The sequence below is a fragment of the Macrobrachium rosenbergii genome, chromosome 2 (genome assembly GCF_040412425.1).
Source record: "Macrobrachium rosenbergii isolate ZJJX-2024 chromosome 2, ASM4041242v1, whole genome shotgun sequence".
Lineage (NCBI taxonomy): Eukaryota > Metazoa > Arthropoda > Malacostraca > Decapoda > Palaemonidae > Macrobrachium > Macrobrachium rosenbergii.
In genome coordinates, this window is record NC_089742.1 from 90,160,320 (window position 1) to 90,178,587 (window position 18,268).

The following is an 18,268-nucleotide window of genomic DNA, read 5'->3' on the forward strand; positions in this document are numbered from 1 at the left end:
TGTCCTAGATCAAAATTAGGGTCATGAAATTCAAGCTGTTGATAACAGAATACTGCATGGATGTTAATGAGATTAATTCTGCCTCCTCAAGACTTCCCTGTGGATCAATTTTTATAAATTCATCAAAGGGAATTAGCTCCCTTGACATCATCACAAGCCCAAATCCAAATCTTCAAGAGTTTAGCACTCTGGGGTGACATATTTTGCCAACAAGGTAAATGTATGTTATTTTGTTTTGATAAGCCCAGGAAATTAAAAGGTCTTATCCATTTCAGAATCTCTTATTAGCATAAAATTTTCTGTATTCCTGTTCACTCCCTCACAGAAGGTCACATGCCTCATATCCAAATTCAACGTATGAGAAGCCTTTCCAACTAAGTAGCTACCCAGGCAACTTTAAGTTCATGGGATTCTGTTAAAATACATGAAATTTTTATTTAAAGCAAAATCATTATTTTATATAAACACTAATTTGCAGGAAGTACCCTCATCCCAATCACTCATATACTGTTCAGCTGAGACAACATGGAATAACTACCACCAAGGGTAGTGACTCAGGTAATTGCACATCAGGCAAGGGGAAACATTTTGAATCATCCTTTTTTCAAACTGGTTTGACTAGCACTCGATACACAAAAACGGGCTTTTATAAATTGATGACTTTTAAAAACTTAATTTAAATTTACTCAAATTTCATACTTACATTAAGAAGTTTTACTTACCTCTTGCATACTAAAAGGTTATTATGTCTTGAGAAACATCCCGTGTACTTTGCTCCCACAAGCTGCAGCATTAACTTAATTATGGTTCTTTCTTCATTCTCAAACCCACTGACACTAACAATGAGGTCCTTGCAAGGTTTGTTGTCATTTCTGAGAAAATGGAAAAAATATTTAACAATATTCTGTGCTTTAAGGTTTCTCTTAATTTTAATTTTTTGCACAATATCTAATTTGCTCCAGTTATATGATTGGCTTGCACTCCATCATGACCAATCATAAAGGAAACATTATACTGCAAACTGCATTCCTCATTTTAAGTACAGGCAGTCCCCGGTTATTGATCCGGTTTTACAGAGCTTGTCTAGCCACGAAAACCAGCAATTTTTAGCACCAAAAATCGCCAGCTTCTGCTTGTCAGTGCCGGAAATTATGTATTGGCACTGATACTGATACCTAACAGAGGTGCCAATAAATGAAAATTGGAGATTTTTGGTTATCATCACGCCGTCAGAACAGAACCCCCGCCAATAACCGGGCACTGCCTGTATATGATTACATTCCAACGCAATTTCTCAGTCAGCCTATACCAGCAAATATTTGGTTCTAAACTTGACTGAATACCTCCATATTGTATAAAATATAAACAAAACAGAAATCTTAATCAAATAGTCTAAAGCAAAATGATCTATGTCCAATTAAAGTAAGTTTTCTACAATTCACCACTATCTTTTCTCCTTAGAGTGAAATGAGGTTACTCATCATAATCATTACAGATCTGTCAGTTCTAATAACAATGGGATGGGAGATGACTACCAGGGTTTGTACGTGACCCAGACCAGGTGGGGAGTGGGCGAGTGGCATCTCCTCTTGATTAAACCATACAGTAAACCCCCGTATTCGCAGTCTCACTATTCGCGGACTCACCTATTCGAGGATTTCTCTGTGGAACGTATATATACATTATTCGTGGAAAATTCGCCCATTCACAGTATTTTCCACCAAGAAATATTCACTAATTACTGAATTTTCATATTTCATGACTAAATGCACTTTTTGTGATAAAACTATTAAAATACTCAGGTATAAGCATTTTTAGAGTTTTTTTATGTTTAAACTATCAAAATAGCCAGTTCTAAGTGTTTTTGGAGAGGTTTTAAGTACTTACGGATTTTAGCTATTTGCGAGGGGGGGGGGTGGTATACATCACCCGCGAATATGGAGGGTTTACTGTACATGAAGAAGATAGGTGAGGGGAGGCTTCCTGAACCAATGTCAAAGCTTAAAGATATTTGGCTCAATCTACTCCACAAAGCTTCTGGCATCCCTGAGATATGCTGCACTGTCCTGAAGACACTTTATATCTCACTCACACCCTATGAATTGCTAAATCACCTTCCCTGTATTCCTCACATTCCAGTGCATGCTCCTGCTTCATCATCACTATCTTCTCATTGGTAAATGGAATGGTGTGACTTTCTAGCTCTTTGTCCACTGAGCTGACCCAAATCTCATGTGACAAGCTAACGATGTTCTTCCAACATCAGGGAGCCTGAGGTTGTGGATGCGTTCAGACTATACCATCCACTGGATGGTATTTACAATAGAAAGATGGACCTTATACTAAAATCAATGATGATGTTAATCACTTCCTCCATGCTGAAATTCCTTCTATACTCCTTGAACAACCTTGGCCCACTGGCTGAGTGAACAGTAGCTAAGTAGTAAAAGCAGACCCTAAATATTTTCTCGTTTGTCATTTATAGCTCTGAAATAACTGAAACACAAGACATCTTTGGAATGACATTCAGTCTTGGGTGCTATTCAAAAGCTAGAAAAAGTCAAACATCTATTAAGATTGACACTTTCAGATTACATGATCAATCCCTTTGTACCCTTAGATTTTCTGAATCTTAAACCACTTGAACGCAACACAAGAATGACACAGTCATTAGCAGCCTTAGGAAAGATAAAGGACGTATCATTGGACACCTTCCAGAATAGCTCGTTGTCTATGTCCAAGAGTAGCTAAGCACTTTAACAAGTATTTTGTTTCAAGATCTTTTTGAACATCTTGGCAGCCTCCTCAACAGCACTCAGCTCACCACAATGTAATTAAAATGAAAATGGTTTGCTCCTTAGTCACAAACCTCCCATGACTTGCAACAGAGTCCCCCCCCCCAACCATTCTATTCATGAAACTGGTGAGCAAAGATATACCATTCACAATCATCACTTGGGAGAATATGCTGGCCTGCGTCCTATTAACGTCCAGAACCCAAATGAATAAGAGACTCTTCATCTCCTCCAAGACTAAGTCATGCATCTTTGCGATCCTCTTGACAGCTTAAGATGAAAAAATCTGATCCACAGCAAGAACAGCATTTAGCGAAGGATTATAAACAAAGAAAACTAAGTGGGTCTGGTTGCCTTGGCAATACTGCTGTAACTCTTGTCCTTTGTTTCATAGCACAATACCACAGATTGCTTCTTGAACCAAGCTACTGCACACCTTTTTGAGCTCAGATACCACTCCACACTAAAACTAGGCTTGGCAGACATTACTTCAGATTTCATTATGCAACTGTTCAGACTTCATTTAAAGATTCACAAAAGATTCATTAATACAGATCTTGAAAAAATGTGCCTTAGAGGAGTACCACTTACAATGTGCCCTTCATAGCACACAACCCAATACTAAGGCAGAGTACCACTTACAATGTGCCTTTCATGACACACAACCCAATACTATGAGTCCTTTGCTGTGTATCTTCACCATTAGCTGCATTACTCTCTACCTTAAAATTTTCATTTATTCTATTTGGTCTCTTCCATTCATAATACCTCCAACTTGTTTCATTTTATATCTTATTTGCCTGTTGTTTATGAACAAAATCATTAGACAAACCTTAAAAGACAACTAATGTTGTTTAGTTGTATGATTACATATATGGACATTCCTAAACAAAATACACTAAGGTCACAACATTAATAGTGATGTCTGTCATATTTACCAAGAAATATTACTTATGGTTGACCAAAAAACCATTAAGAACTAAGAGGGCAGGTTGTTTTATTGTTCAGAGAATAATTCTGCGAGGCCAGTTCTAACAATGCCAAATAAGCATACTTTTAATGTACTACAAAATTAAGGTTCATGCATGGAAAAAAAAAACTTAAGACTAAATTTTTTCTTAACAAAAATTACCACCTGCAGTGACATACCCAAATGGTGTTGGAAGATGTATAGCCTGCCATGGAGGTGCCATTTTACCTCGCAACAATACATCATTCAACCAAAATACTGTGATACAGCGCTTATTTTCTCTCACAGCTTGCATAAAGACTGGTGATTTTTGATGTTTGCATAATAAATGGGTTACTCTTGCTGAATCATACAGAGGGACCACCTGCAACAGAAAAGTTTACAGTAGATGAGAGTAATTTCCATAAATATGCTTCTCTTCAAACTATGCACTAAAGTGCATTCCACATTCTTTAAAAAAATTTCATTAGAAAAAATATTAACCTTAATATCAACAGGATGTCACTACAGTATAAGGAGAAAAACCAACGATACAAAATTTGGCAAAACTACCTTGAAATGCATAATATTTTCAAGATTCCATTTTCTTGGAATACAAACTATAAATAACTGTAATGGTCTCACTATCTGTGTGCACACTACCTGCAATCCACTAAACTATAACTAATTCCCATACTGATTTATATATACATATACATATATGTATAACTGAATCATGAAAATATGGAACGTGATGAATATATAAAGGTAAAATCCACGAAGGAAAGGGAGACACTGGAGTGCTGCGAGACCTTTCGACTGTCTGTCATCCTTTACTTAGCAGATTGAAGAAATATAAAAGTAAGTTTGCAAAGAAAGCTCATATAAATGACAGATGGGGATTACAAAGGAAAAAATATGTACAGGTTGACCATCACTAATCCGGCAATCAGTAGTCCGGAACAATCAGTAATTCGGCACAAATTTCGGCTAGAGCAATTTCCAATGTTTCCGCACTAATTTTCAAATTTCCCGGGTCGCTGCGCTAACTCGCTCGCCAGCCGCTTCGATTTGGTGGCGCAGTGTGCTTCCTCAACAAACTAGTAGCCGATGCCTCTGTTCTATGTCTGCCATATCTTTTAGGTCGTCCATGATAATGTGGCCCAAATACAGAAATACATGCACAAATTCCAGACGATGGTTTCCAAGGAAAATTTGCAGTTCTGCATTACAGTAAACCCCCAGTATTCACAGGGGATGCAAACCACACCCCCCTGCGAATAGGTAGAACCCGAGAATACTTAGAATCCTTCTATAAACACTTAGAACTGCCTATTTTGATAGTTCAAACACACAAAAAAAAAAACTAGAAATGCTTATACAGGTATTATCCTACTTACAATGGGGTTAGGTTCCAAAAAAGGCCATTGTTGGAAAAAACGTATCTTGAATATAGCCTAGCCTACACTAGGGTATTCAGTACCATGTATACATATATGGTAGCCTAACCTACACTATAAAGTATACTCTATACATACATGGTATCTGGAGGGTCATGCAGAGTGACTTATGATAATTCAGTACAAAGAGAAACTGAATAACAAACAAGAATTACCTTAGCCTACACTATGGTATATCATGTACATATACGGTAGCGTAGCCTATATTACACTGTACTCTATATTCACATATTGTATTATACAAACGTCAGCATAACGAATATGCATCTTTTCCAAGGCTCTTTTAAAATGTTATGCCTTAGTTCACTATATCCAATAAAGGGATTTTGACAGAGGAAAAATCTATTTCAGCAAAATTCCATTACAGCACGAATTTCTAGGTATAATAATGCTAGATATACCAGAGAAAAAGAGCTTTCAGGAAAGCTCCCTATCGGCGTCTTCTAGGAAGACTACCACGGAAATATACTCAGATCTCTCTTATCAAAACCCCGAATAGAGCGTTGAGAATAATACTGTATACAGCAAACCCCCGTATTCGTGGTCTCCCTATTCGGGACTCCATTATCTGTGGAAAATTCGCCCATTCGCTGTATTTTTCACTGAGAAATATTCACTAATTACTGTATTTTCATATCATTTTCATGACTAAATACATTTTTGGTGATAAAACTATTAAAATACTCAAGTATAAGATTTTTAGAGGGTTTTTTTGTGTTTAAACTATCAAAATAGGCAGTTCTAAGTGTTTTTAGAGGGGTTTAAAGTACGCGTGGATTTTAGCTATCCGTGAGGGGGGGGTGCAGTATGCATCCCCCGCGAACACAGGGGGTGTATATTCTTATATTGCTTTTGTATTATAAATTGCGATAATAGCGATCAATGTTTGGTTTGGAAATCATTTACGTGATGTTTATTTCACTGTATTTAACGCAGTTCAGAGCGCTTTTCTTCCTTCTAGTTAGTGTAAATGAATCTCTAGATACTTTATTTATATGGGGCAAGGTTATTTTTCATTATACTGTACGAAGTGTTTTTAGTTGAAATATAACTTAAATACATCTCGTTGTGAAATTAATTTAGCTATTTTTTTCGTTAAGAGATGACATTGGCCATTTGGGGGGCGTTTGTTTTGTGTAAAAAAAAAATCAAGATTCCGTTAGCTATTTTCACTTGATTTCATCATAATACGAGCTTTACGTATTTATCGTTTATCGACGTAAAAATAGCAGTAATGTGTTCTTTCATGCCCAGTAGTTTTGATTAAAATTCTTTCTCTCCAATTTTATTTATGTTCAAGTTTCATCCATGCTGCCAATGCATTATAATTTATAGCCATTAGCAGCTTGAACATTGTTTTCTCAGCTTCAGCTACAACTTGCAGCTTAAATTTAGCAGTATATTTCCTTGCTGATCTTTTACCCATAACAAATATGGGTATAATGTAAAAATATATCAGTCTTATTCTACTTAACATCATTTGTACTATAACCTATGGTAATTGTGTATTATCGTACAATGGTTGAAATCCAAGCAAAAGGGCTGTTGTTATCCGATTCGGTGATAAACAAACAAAACAACAGTTTCTCGGTCGGTTGTTTATGGCTGTACCCATTTACGCAAGAGTATAACTTTACTAACAATACTTTTATCATTCCCTGTTACTTTTTTAACTAGAAGATGGGATAAAGAGTTTGAGGAGAAGAAGTTGGTCTACTGTAATTTGGTCTCTCTTGCTGCCTGATTGTACGCTGCTGCCTGAGCCAACGCAAAATTTCAAAATATTTTATGAATATTGTCGTATTGGTGTTAATTGCTTACCCCATTGCAAAATCGAATTATCGTAAGGTGAAATATTGTAACTTGAGCACTACCTTAGTATTTTAATAGTTTTATCACAAAGAGTGCATTTAGTCTTGAAAATGAGATGAAAATACAGTAATTAGTGAATAATTCTCACTGAAAAATACCATGAATGGGCATTTTTTCAGCGAATAATGCGTATATATGTTCCCTAGAAAAATGCACGAATAGGTGAGTCCGCAGATCGTGAGACCACTAATACGGGGGGTTTACTATATGCTTAAGCAACCTTGGGAGCAGTGACATACACTGCATCTTGGTTTTGTTGTATATATTATGCTTGTCACTCTATACTGATTTAGATACTGACTGATAAACATTTATTGTTATGTTTTTCAAAAAGGTTTCTAGGGTGATGTCCCCCAAGATTAGTAGATTCTATGGATTTTTAATTCGACACACTATCTTTGTGGATGAGCTAAAGCAAAGCAATGCAGTGCCTATTACAAAGTGTACCATACCTGCAGACTGCAGTAAATACAGGCCAATTTCTGTTCTCCTTGTGCTCTCCAAAGTTGTTGAAAACTTATTTCTAGCTACTATGTATGTTGAATCTAAAGGATTGTTATCTGATTGTCAATAGGCATATACAAAGCAGTTCGATACCTACAATGCTCTTTTAGATTTGACACGCCATTTGCAAGAGAACATTGATAAGGGTTTTAAGTGTAAAGTAATTCATATAGATTTTAGTACTGCTTTTTATTTAGTACATCACAATGCACTTACAGTATTTAAAAAATTCAGAATCTTGGAGTGGGTGGATATATTTTAGGATTACTTCAAGATTTCCTTACAGGCAGGCAGCAGCGAGTTGCTGTTGATGGGATCTTTAGCAAACCAAGACCTAATGTGTCTGGAGTTCCACAGGGTAGTGTTCCTGGTCCAGTTATTTTTAGTGAATGAAAATATGGTTGTTGTCCTGGAAAACAAGATTGTTCGGTACAACAATGATGCAACACTTGTGGGTGTAGTAATCTCCACTTATGAGAAATTAAACTGCCCTTAGTCTCATAGCGACATGGAGCAAATTAGTGAATGGTGCAGTCAGTGGGGTATGAGGTTAAACTCTTAGTAAAGCAAAAACATTATTAATTAGCAGATCTCACACAGATTTTCCACCTCATCCCCTTCAGGTGGATGGAGCTCTGCTGAATCAGTCTGAAGCTTTAACTGCTCTTGGTGTAACTTTTGACTCACATCTTACTTTTGACAAACATCTAATGAAAGTGTCAGCAAATGCTGCACAAAAGTTAGGTATTAAACATAAGTCCTCATACATTTACAACAGAGATAAAATAAATGTAACCTGGTTTAGGTCATCTGTCCTTCCTTTACTAGAATATTTGATCTCTTTTAGCCAGTGTGGTTCATGGTGGTAGGTTTCTGTTTCCCAAACTCAGCAGTTATGACTTGGACCATCAACAGATGGTCTCTAACTTGTCAATTTTTCATAAGTTGCATTTTAACATATCTTTCAAATTCATAATTGATTCATGATTCTCTTTTTCTGCCGAGAGCAACTAGATTTGCTGAAGAGCAGCACTAATATGCAGTGAATGTGCCTCACTGGAGAACTACTCAGTTCCAAAGGTCTTTTATTCCTTACACTGTTGGACTGTGGAACAGTCTCCCTGAGGATGTTGTGCAACTGGAACTTCAAAAGTTAAAGCAAAGATGCAATACACTACTACCATAAAGTAATTATCCTTTATTTTAATAATTACTTACATTTTTTATATATTTATTTCTAAATGTTAATTTTTTTTCTTTTCGAATAACTGATCTCTCTGTGTTTCCTATTACCTTCTACTACTTCTCTCAAATGAATACCATCTTCTCTGGATGCTTGAATTTCAAGTCAATGGCCCCTGTGGTCTTGTTCCATATGAATATGGTTTCATGTTCTGAATAATAATAATAAAATAATAATAATAATAATAATAATAATGAAACAAGACGTCCCTGTAACGAGGCTATAATATCAAGGATTAAAAGCCATAGTAGTGTTAAAAATACTTATATACAAAGTTAAAAACAAAAAAGAGAGACTTTCAGATACTACTCTGTATCCCTCATCAGTCCTACTAAGTGGTAAAATAGTGGGGGGAGCATTAAGACAACAACAGGAAACTGGTATGAAACGGGTTCTTCTAACAAGTGTTGGTCAGGTAACCCCTGTTCAATTGTTTCTGTTGGCGAGATGGTTGGAACAGCAAAGTGGCCATACGGGTGATTCCATCTCATCAGAGATTCCATCGGTGCCATGACTCTCAGCTATAGCAACATCAGTCATGTGGGATAAAAGAGAGGTGGGAGCAGCATCAGGGGTATCATAGTCACCAGGAGCATGAATCTTAAAATTGTCAGCAAAGTGGCCATTAGTGAATTAACAAAATTATCCTCATCAGTGAAGGTTTTGTTCCCTCCAGCACACCCCTTTCTTATAGCAGACCCTTCCACTAAGCGACAAACACCAACATCTCTCTCTTGAATATGACAGAGGCACCATTCCAATTGTTGTGACCTGGAACGAACGAATGAGAAACCAGGACATTATTCGGTGCATGGAGCTCGTAGGCCCTACGATGTTCAGAAAGTCTTACATCTAAACCCCACCCACTTTCTCCATAGTATTTTTAAGGGCAATTGACACCGGGGATTCAGTAAATACCAGGTGTTTTTCTACTACTACTACTACTACTATTATTATTATTATTATTATTATTATTATTATTATTATTATTATTATTATTATTATTATTATTATTATTATTATTATACTATTATTATTATTATGACACACCAACCTATTTCTAATTGTATTTTTAAATTTAAAGGCAATTTGACCATCCTTTCATAACTGTTTGCAAGATAACAGGTAATTTCCCATTTTGGATTATAAGCAATGGATAAATACTTACTATTTTTTACCATACTAATACAGTATTAGGATTACCTGTTGCATTTGTACCATGGTATATTGTTTTGCTTTGGAGATAGCTCGTTCTATAATGTGACCGGGATACTACAAACCCTTAAAAACATTCAAGATATGTTGAAGCTCGTTTCTAAAAATTCAACATCACAAATATGAAGGGCTCTAAGACAGAAGTTGACAACAATATTAATTTTTATTCTCAACGAATGAAAAGAATAGAAATGAATGTACCCCTCAGCATTAGTACCCTTCCAAAACAAGGAAAATTTAAATCTACTCCTTACATTATCTCTGATAACCAAAACATCCAAAAATGCAAGTTTATTATATTCCTCCAATTCAACAGTAAATTTAATAAATGGTAAAATACTATTGGCAAGGTCAACCAACTGTTGCAGCCGTGTGTCGTCCTCTTTAAAAAGAATAAAAATATCATCAACAAATCTGACCCAGACCAATGGCTTAATATGCAGATGACAACGTTCTAAAATACTGGGTGGAGTTTGGATGTGAGACTTTCTAAACATCATAGGACCTACGAGCCCTGGTTTCTCATTTATTCATTCCAGGTCACAACATCAATTGGAATGGTGCCTCTGTCATATTCAAGAGTGGAGGTGTTGGTGTTCATCACTTAGTGGAAGGGGCTGCTGTAAGAAAGGTGTATGCTTTTGAAGGGAACAAAACCTTCATTTTTGAGGATAATTTTGTTAATTCACTAATTATTGGCCACTTTGTCGACAATTTTAAGATTCATGTTTTTGGTGCCTGTGAGACCCCTGATGCTGCTCCCGCCTCTCTTTTATCCCACATGACTGATGTTGCTATAACTGAGAGTCATGGCACCGATGGAGTCTCTGATGAGCTGGAATCACCTGTATGACCACTTTGCTGTTCCAACCATCTCGCCAACAGAAACAATCGAACAGGGGTTACCTGACCAACAATGTTAGAGGAATCGGCCTCATACCAGTTCCCTGTTGTCTTAATGCTCCCTCCACTATTTTACCACTCAATAGGACTGATGAGGGATACGGAGTAGTATCTAAAAATCTCTCCTTATCGTTTTTAACTTTGTACATAAATATTTTTAACACTACTTTGGCTTTTAATTCTAAATAATAATAATAATAATAATAATAATAATATCATCAGTACTAATAACAATAATAATAAAATTGAGTTTATTTGAAAAAGTACCTTTCCAGAGTAATTTTGCATGTATTTTGCATATAAATTAAAGTTATTTGAAATAATTCAATCCTTGTATGAATAACTAATATCCAAGTAGCAGTGTCTAAAAATTTGTGCGAGTGAGTTGGGCACTCATGAATACTTTGTCTAATGGGAGGTAAAATTAATGCTTTTACAGCGATCTCTATTTCACCTGCATTCTAAGTTTCCTGAACTCAGGAGTTTTTGGGATATAAAAATAAGGTATAAAGATCATTAATCAGGTTGTAATGAAGAATACATGTTCTTTGTACTAAATCATAATTTCAATACAGAGGGGCAAAATATGACAAATTCTTAAAGTACAGGCAGTCCCTGGTTAATGGCAGGCTCGGTAAACAGCGATCTGGTTTTACAACACTTGTCTAACAACGAAAATCGGCAATTTTCAGCACCGAAAATTGTCAATTTCTGCTTATCGGTGGCGATAATTGGGTATCGGTACCAATACATACCTAACAGAGGTGACGATAACCAAAAAATCAGTGCTTTTTGGCACCGATAAACCGCGAAACTTGTTGTAAATCGCCGATTTTTGGTTATCATCACACCCTCAGAACAGAACCGCCGCCAATAACCGGGGTCTGTCTGTAATTTGTACTTTTCCTAACATACAAATCTGAGGTCTTTACATAGGGGATTTATTTTCAATGCAAGCTGGAGCCGGCCGTTTAAATTAAAACAGGGTGGATATGGTAGTTGGCTATCGACGGAAGGGGAGGAATCCCCTCCATCCAGTCTGTGCGCATTAACTTTACTTTTTAGTCGCGTCGGCGACAGACATGTCTTTTCTGCTGCCTGCCGTTTGACTTAATTTCTTTATTATTCTTTTAATTTTCTAATATAATTTTTGTTTTGAGATATTTTGCCTATTTTTACATTTTGTTATTTTTGCTCTTTCTTGCTGCATAGTTATTCCTACACAGTTATGCTAAGTAGTTGTTTTCAACTCGTTTTGGCCTATGAGCCTTTCTCTTTAATTCCCTCTCTGACTTGGTTTTGCCTATTTGGGATAAAGCAAGCCCAGCTTGGTCTTAGCCTTGGCATTTGTTCTTTCATTCTGTTACATCTTTTTACTATTACACACCCAAGGATAGATACTTGTCTCTTGCCTGCCAACCATTCTATTTTTAGACATCTTCTCAACCTCGTTTTATCAAAAATCCTTATTCTACATCTTTTTTCTGTTTGTTCTGAAGTATATTCTCTCTGAACAAGCAGAGTTTTTCTTTCGACCACACACTTACTTGGAATGTTGTAATGTTTGTCTTTAAGATGATGTAGAGATTGAGAGACATTGAGACGGAGGTGGGTTCTCTTGCTAAAGTGTGGTGGTTTCATAACTGTCGTACAAGACCTCTGCTTACCTTCCAGTATGGATTCCCCTCTCTCTTGACACGAGAAAGAAGAGGAGGTTGATGTTGCAGGATCTTAAGACAGTTTCTGATTTCTACAAAGTTGTCTCCAAGACCACTAGCAGTTCTGTATACAGTTCTTATCTACAGTTCTTGGAGGAGGAGGAGGAGGAGGAGGAGGAGGAGGAGGAGGAGGAGGAGGAGGAGGAGGAGGAGGAGGAGGAGGAGGAGGAGGAGGAGGACTCCTTTTCGTTACTGTTGCTGCCTCTCCCTTGCTCTTTTCGTCGTTGTTGCTGTTTCGTAGTTTCTCTGTCTTCTTTCTTACCCTTCTAGACACTGGGTGGAAGAATACATTGTGACTCGAGGAAGATGACTCACCCTCAGAGCTGCAGCCAACAAGCCGTGTTCAGCCAGTCACTTGGCTTGGGTGTGTGTGCTTGTTGCTGTGTGTCATAGCTTCAAGAGCTACCTCATCTTGCCCCTCCCCCTCACCTTTCAGCGTTGGATTTGCAGAAGCAGAGCCTTCTCCTTCGCCTTTGCTGTAGGTCACAACCGTGTCTTCCCTGGATGTACCCCTCCCACCATGCATCTGGCGTCAGTGCTGCTCCCGGCCAGATCGTCATCTTTCCCCCTTCCTTCTGTTGTCCTTCGGGACACGGATGAGCGTTTTTTCAGTGCCAGGGTAGTTCCTAGTGGACTAGGACTTCTCTTCTCTGAATTTTCCTTCAAGAACAGTTCCTGGTTGCCATTTTCAGCAATGCCGCCACAGTTTTCTGGAGTCTAAGCTGAAGGTATGCGCAAATGGGTTCCATTCCAAGAACTCATTTAAAGGTTTAATTTGTTTGTAAGCCCAACAAAGTTAGCCTAAGCATCCAGCATTGTAATTACCCTGTGCTAACTATCAAGACACTTGGTCATTGTACATAAAAAAAAGTTTATAATAAACAAATATCTTTAATCTTTCCTTGAAAAAAGTGGCAATAAAATACAAGAATAGAATTTATATATCACACATATAGTGCAGACATGATAGTTTGTATCTTTGAAAGCGTGCAAGCTGAAAGTTTGTGTGTAGAGGACTACCTGTACACTATTTTACAAACAATATACAACTTACTTCTCCTCCATGTTGCTGGATCAGTCTCTTCCAAGTACAAAGTGTCTGACCAGTAACTTCTGCATGATAATCAGCAATGTAAAAGACGCAGCCAACCAAACATAGCTCTCTTGGCACTGGAAGTAACAAAATACATAAAAAGAACAATTGGGAATAATTTTCATGTTAATTAAGAAAATATATTAATTGGGCAAATGCATTAAATATACCTGACAATGAGTCAAACCTCTTTTGCTTGGCCATAAAAGGTTCTGATGTAGGAAAACCCTATTTTTGATAGCCAATGTGAATCCTCAAACGAGTCGCACTCTCATGGTCACTCTAGGACTCCATAAGACAGACCAACCAATCTCAAAGAATTCTCTTATAGTAGATCTCTGGCCCTAATAGTGCTTGTTGGCACATCAGTAGAATATAATAAAGGACTCAGGACAGGAGGGTTCTATCACCTGTCCACACAACAACTGCCCCAATTTTTCCTTCATCCTACTCGCACAGATCTGACAACAGCACATATGCCGGCTACCTTCCTCTTTACTCACCAGGTCTGTGCAAGGTAAATGTTCACACCAGTCCCATGCCTTTTTGCACAGTAAAGTGGGTGGGTTTGAGGACTCACAGAGTCTACCAAAAACAGGTTTTCCCTACATTCCTATGTCAAAACTTGTTTTTTGATAGTGCAGCCCTGTTTCTTTTCAAAGGAGCTTACAAAAGAAATTGACAGGTGACAAAATGGCTTAACTCTTAATAAATGAATCCCAACAACCCAGATAAATTTTTGGTCTGAAGTATAGTCATAGGTTATTAATCATTTTCTTTATTCTAGATAGCCATTAGGGTGTGGCAAAAAAGAACAGGAAACAACACAAGAACCTACAGTACATTATGTATAATTCTTTGTGATTCTAAGATGGCTTACCCAATTATGTTTGGTCTAGCAGCAGGATTATTACGCCTTCCCCAGCAATATCTCAGCATGACCACCCCTCTTATAGCAATAGTGATTCAGGAATTTTTTTATCTGTGGTAAAGTCACAAGTTAACTGTTTCCTTTATTCAGGATACCCATTAAGGTTTGGCAATAAAGAACAGGAGACACACAAACCTATAAGTGCATCACCAACTTATGGCAACACCAACTTAATGTGGATTCGATCTTAGGGCAATTTTTCAGTGCTGTTGAGTCAACAGCACTAATGGCGAGAATAGGCATCAACTTAATGGGTCTGTAACGTGATGTAACATCAAGTTATGGTGCCGTTAAAGCGCTGATAATGGCAAAACACCAACTTACGGCGGAAATCAACTTAAGGCGGAGCGCTGAAACTTCAACTTATGGCGGAAATCAACTTAAGGCGCAGTACTGGAACAGATCCCCCCGTTGTAAGTCGAGGACCTACTTATATTATTATCCACTGCGGTTCTATGGTGACTTACCTAATTATGTCGGGTCTGGCTGCGGGATTATTGCACACTCTCTGGTTCAGGAAAACTGCCCTGTAAACTCGAGACTTCTTCAAAGGAAACATTTCCACAGAAAGTTAATGATGTATAGTATTCACCTTTTGGATATCATTCAACTTAGGAAAGGAGTGAGGGTCTGCCCTTTTAATGAGGGAAACTAAAATAATTCTCAGCCAATGTAGGAAGAGTGGTTTGTTTGTGCTATTGTTTAGGAAAAATAGGACCATCTGGAATGTTTCCCATGACATCTAGGTAACCCTTGAGTGCTTGAACCCGGCATTAATATTTTATCAGAATTACTGAGTTTCCTTATTAGACAAGGGGATTTTCCCTTTAAAAGGTCCTTATTCTTGGCAACGAATGCTGTCCCCGTCTAAGACAGCTCAGTACAACAATTCGAGCTCCTGATGCCAAAACAGTCATGAAGACTGCCTTTGGGAGCATATGAGTTGTAGCTGTATTGGGCACATTGAATTTACGGGATGACAGTATTCTTAGAATCTTATTCAGGGACCAGGCAATGGGAAGCCTGGCAGGAGCTGACCTTTGCAGTGCAAAAGACTGGAGAAGGGAATTAACAATTTCTCTACAGTATTAGAATCAATTCCACAACCGTAAAGCAACGGTTCCAACAATGTTGCCTTGCATGCCATGATTGTTACAACAGCAAGGTACTTGACCTCAAAACATACTAAAATATAAAATTGTTTCACAGATTTCAACTGGGTTCTCAGTGTGGAGGTAATCTGACCACATTCTCTATATGGACTGGTATGTTGGATGGATGAAGTCCATCATTATTGCACAAGTACCTAACAATGTTAGGTAAATAATCTTCATGGTAGATGAGATTTAAAAAATCATCACGTGAAGGTCACGGCTCAGAAAGGATGCGTAGATGACTTCCCCTCCTGTCTAGGATAGAACAGTGAACAGTATTGGAATCTATTCTCTTGCCTGTTGTTTAAAAAAAAAAAGGAACCGATGAATGTTCAGCTAATTCAAGGCCACTATGTAAACAGTTCCACTGAAAGCTAGTAGATTGTTCAAAGCCATCGAAATCTGGGACAACTGAGGGAAGAGGTATATTGCCCTCCGTTTGTGCCAGTCTTGTAAGAATGGATTTCTTGCTATTGCCCAAATATCCAGGTTCAGAGACACACACTGGAAGTAGATGGTTCTTGCATGTGGCAAACAGGTCCACTTTTGGATATGGAATAACGTTAGCAATTTTTGACTTGAGAGGGACTGAGCATGAGTCCACCCTCTTGATACAAGACACTGGAGTCATATTGTCTATGACCATCCAAACGTGGGTCCCTTTTGGAGGTTTCTATGATGGAAAGACAGCCAACAGCTCCAGGAAGCTGATATGACACTCCCTCAGAACAGATGACCGTCTTCCCACTACCTGATGACCCTCCCAATGACCGCCCCAACCTATCAAGGAGACATCTGTATGTATTATCACTTATGCGGACAGTGGAGTCGGGGCAACCTGTTTGCCACAGACCCCTTCTAGGTCTACAGAGGGAGTGTCTTCCCAATCTAAGATGAAGGCAATTGCAAAGTCTTTTTCTGGCATGTGAGAGCCAGACAATGTTTACTTCATACAGTTGCAATCTCAGGATTAAATCTACCACAGACACAAACTGTAATGGGCTGAAACTTCGTTCCAATTGTAATCTGGTAAAGCTGGGCTGTGCAAGGAATATTCTCAGGTCCTTTCTTATTCTGCTTTGAGTGTTGTTGGGAAGAGACACCTGGCCACAAAGATCATCTCAACAAAGTTCTTGCCTCAGAAAATGTCTGCTTGGTGTAAGGCGGGACTTGTTCCTATTAGAAAAAAATTTCTTCGTTCTAGAACTACCATAAAATAAGTACAGGGTATAGAAAAGTTTATGCAATGAGTTTGTTCAAACCTGACAAGTCAAGGATCACCCTTCATCCTGAGGAATCCTTCTTCGGGATGCTGAAGAGTGGTGGCAAATAAATGCTCCTTTCTCTATAGCCCCCTTTCAAGAGGAGTCTGGCTTTGCAAATAACTCCTTCAGGTGTGGGGGAGGATCATGGGACTCAGATATTATAGATAAAATCTTCCTCCAACCAGCAATTAAGAAGATTAAGAAGCTATCAACTGGAGTGTCATAACGGGTGACCTCTAGATTTCTTGGTATAAATACCGCCTGTCTGTATTCCTTACTTCATTCATATGCTTGCCAGTAGAGGGGGACACTTTGGTCTCTAAAATATAGCAATAACTTACTACCTTTTGGCATTTTTATGGGCTCCTATTATTAGATGAATTTCTGTTTTAACAAATATTTCTTGGTCATACATATATATATATATATATATATATATATATATATATATATATATATATATATATATATATATATATATATATATATATCTCCCAGAGAACAGCTGTACTAGAAGTTTCTAATGCTAATGACCCTTATAAAACAGGATCCTTCTTAGGTACTGACGTTAAAGTTATCAGTAATAACTTTCTAACTAAAATTCATAATAAAAGAAGATTTAAATTATGAAATACTAGGACTGTCTGCTTTTTACTCAAATATACCACTTAATATAGGTTATGGAGTCACTTGCTCACAATTTTCTAGGTTTACAAACATTTGTATGAATAATGAAGATTTTGTCCACAACTGCCAATTATCTGTTAACTGTTAACCCTTAAACGCCAACTGGACGTATCGTAAGTCGACTAAAATTGTCTGTCGGGTGACAAGTGGATGCACCATATGTCGACTACAAAAAATTTCAACCTTCGGTCAACTTTGACTCGACCGAAATGGTTGAAAAATGCAATTGTAAGCTAAAACTCTTACATTCTAGTAATATTCAATCATTTACCTTCATTTTGCAACAAATTGGAAGTCTCTAGCACAATATTTCGATTTATGGTGAATTTTTAAAAAAAAACTTTTTCCTTACGCCCGTGAGGTAACTCGGCCGAAAATTTCAGAAATTCTTTCGTCATTTTGTTGTAATTTTTTCACTGTTTTATATTAGCCGTTACGTAAAGTTTTATATATGAAAATGTGTGCAATTTCATGTAAAA

The 18,268-nt window shown here is 37.5% G+C and overlaps 1 protein-coding gene across 1 annotated transcript in view; it reads right to left on the reverse strand.

The window, feature by feature from the left end:
- Window positions 1–18,268, reverse strand: part of LOC136849124 (PAX-interacting protein 1-like) — a 408,835-nt gene that overhangs the window by 164,822 nt on the left and 225,745 nt on the right. Inside the window, 3 exon segments of the mRNA XM_067122120.1 lie at window positions 723–872; window positions 3,945–4,129; window positions 13,714–13,829. Coding sequence (XP_066978221.1) covers window positions 723–872; window positions 3,945–4,129; window positions 13,714–13,829 — 451 coding nt within the window.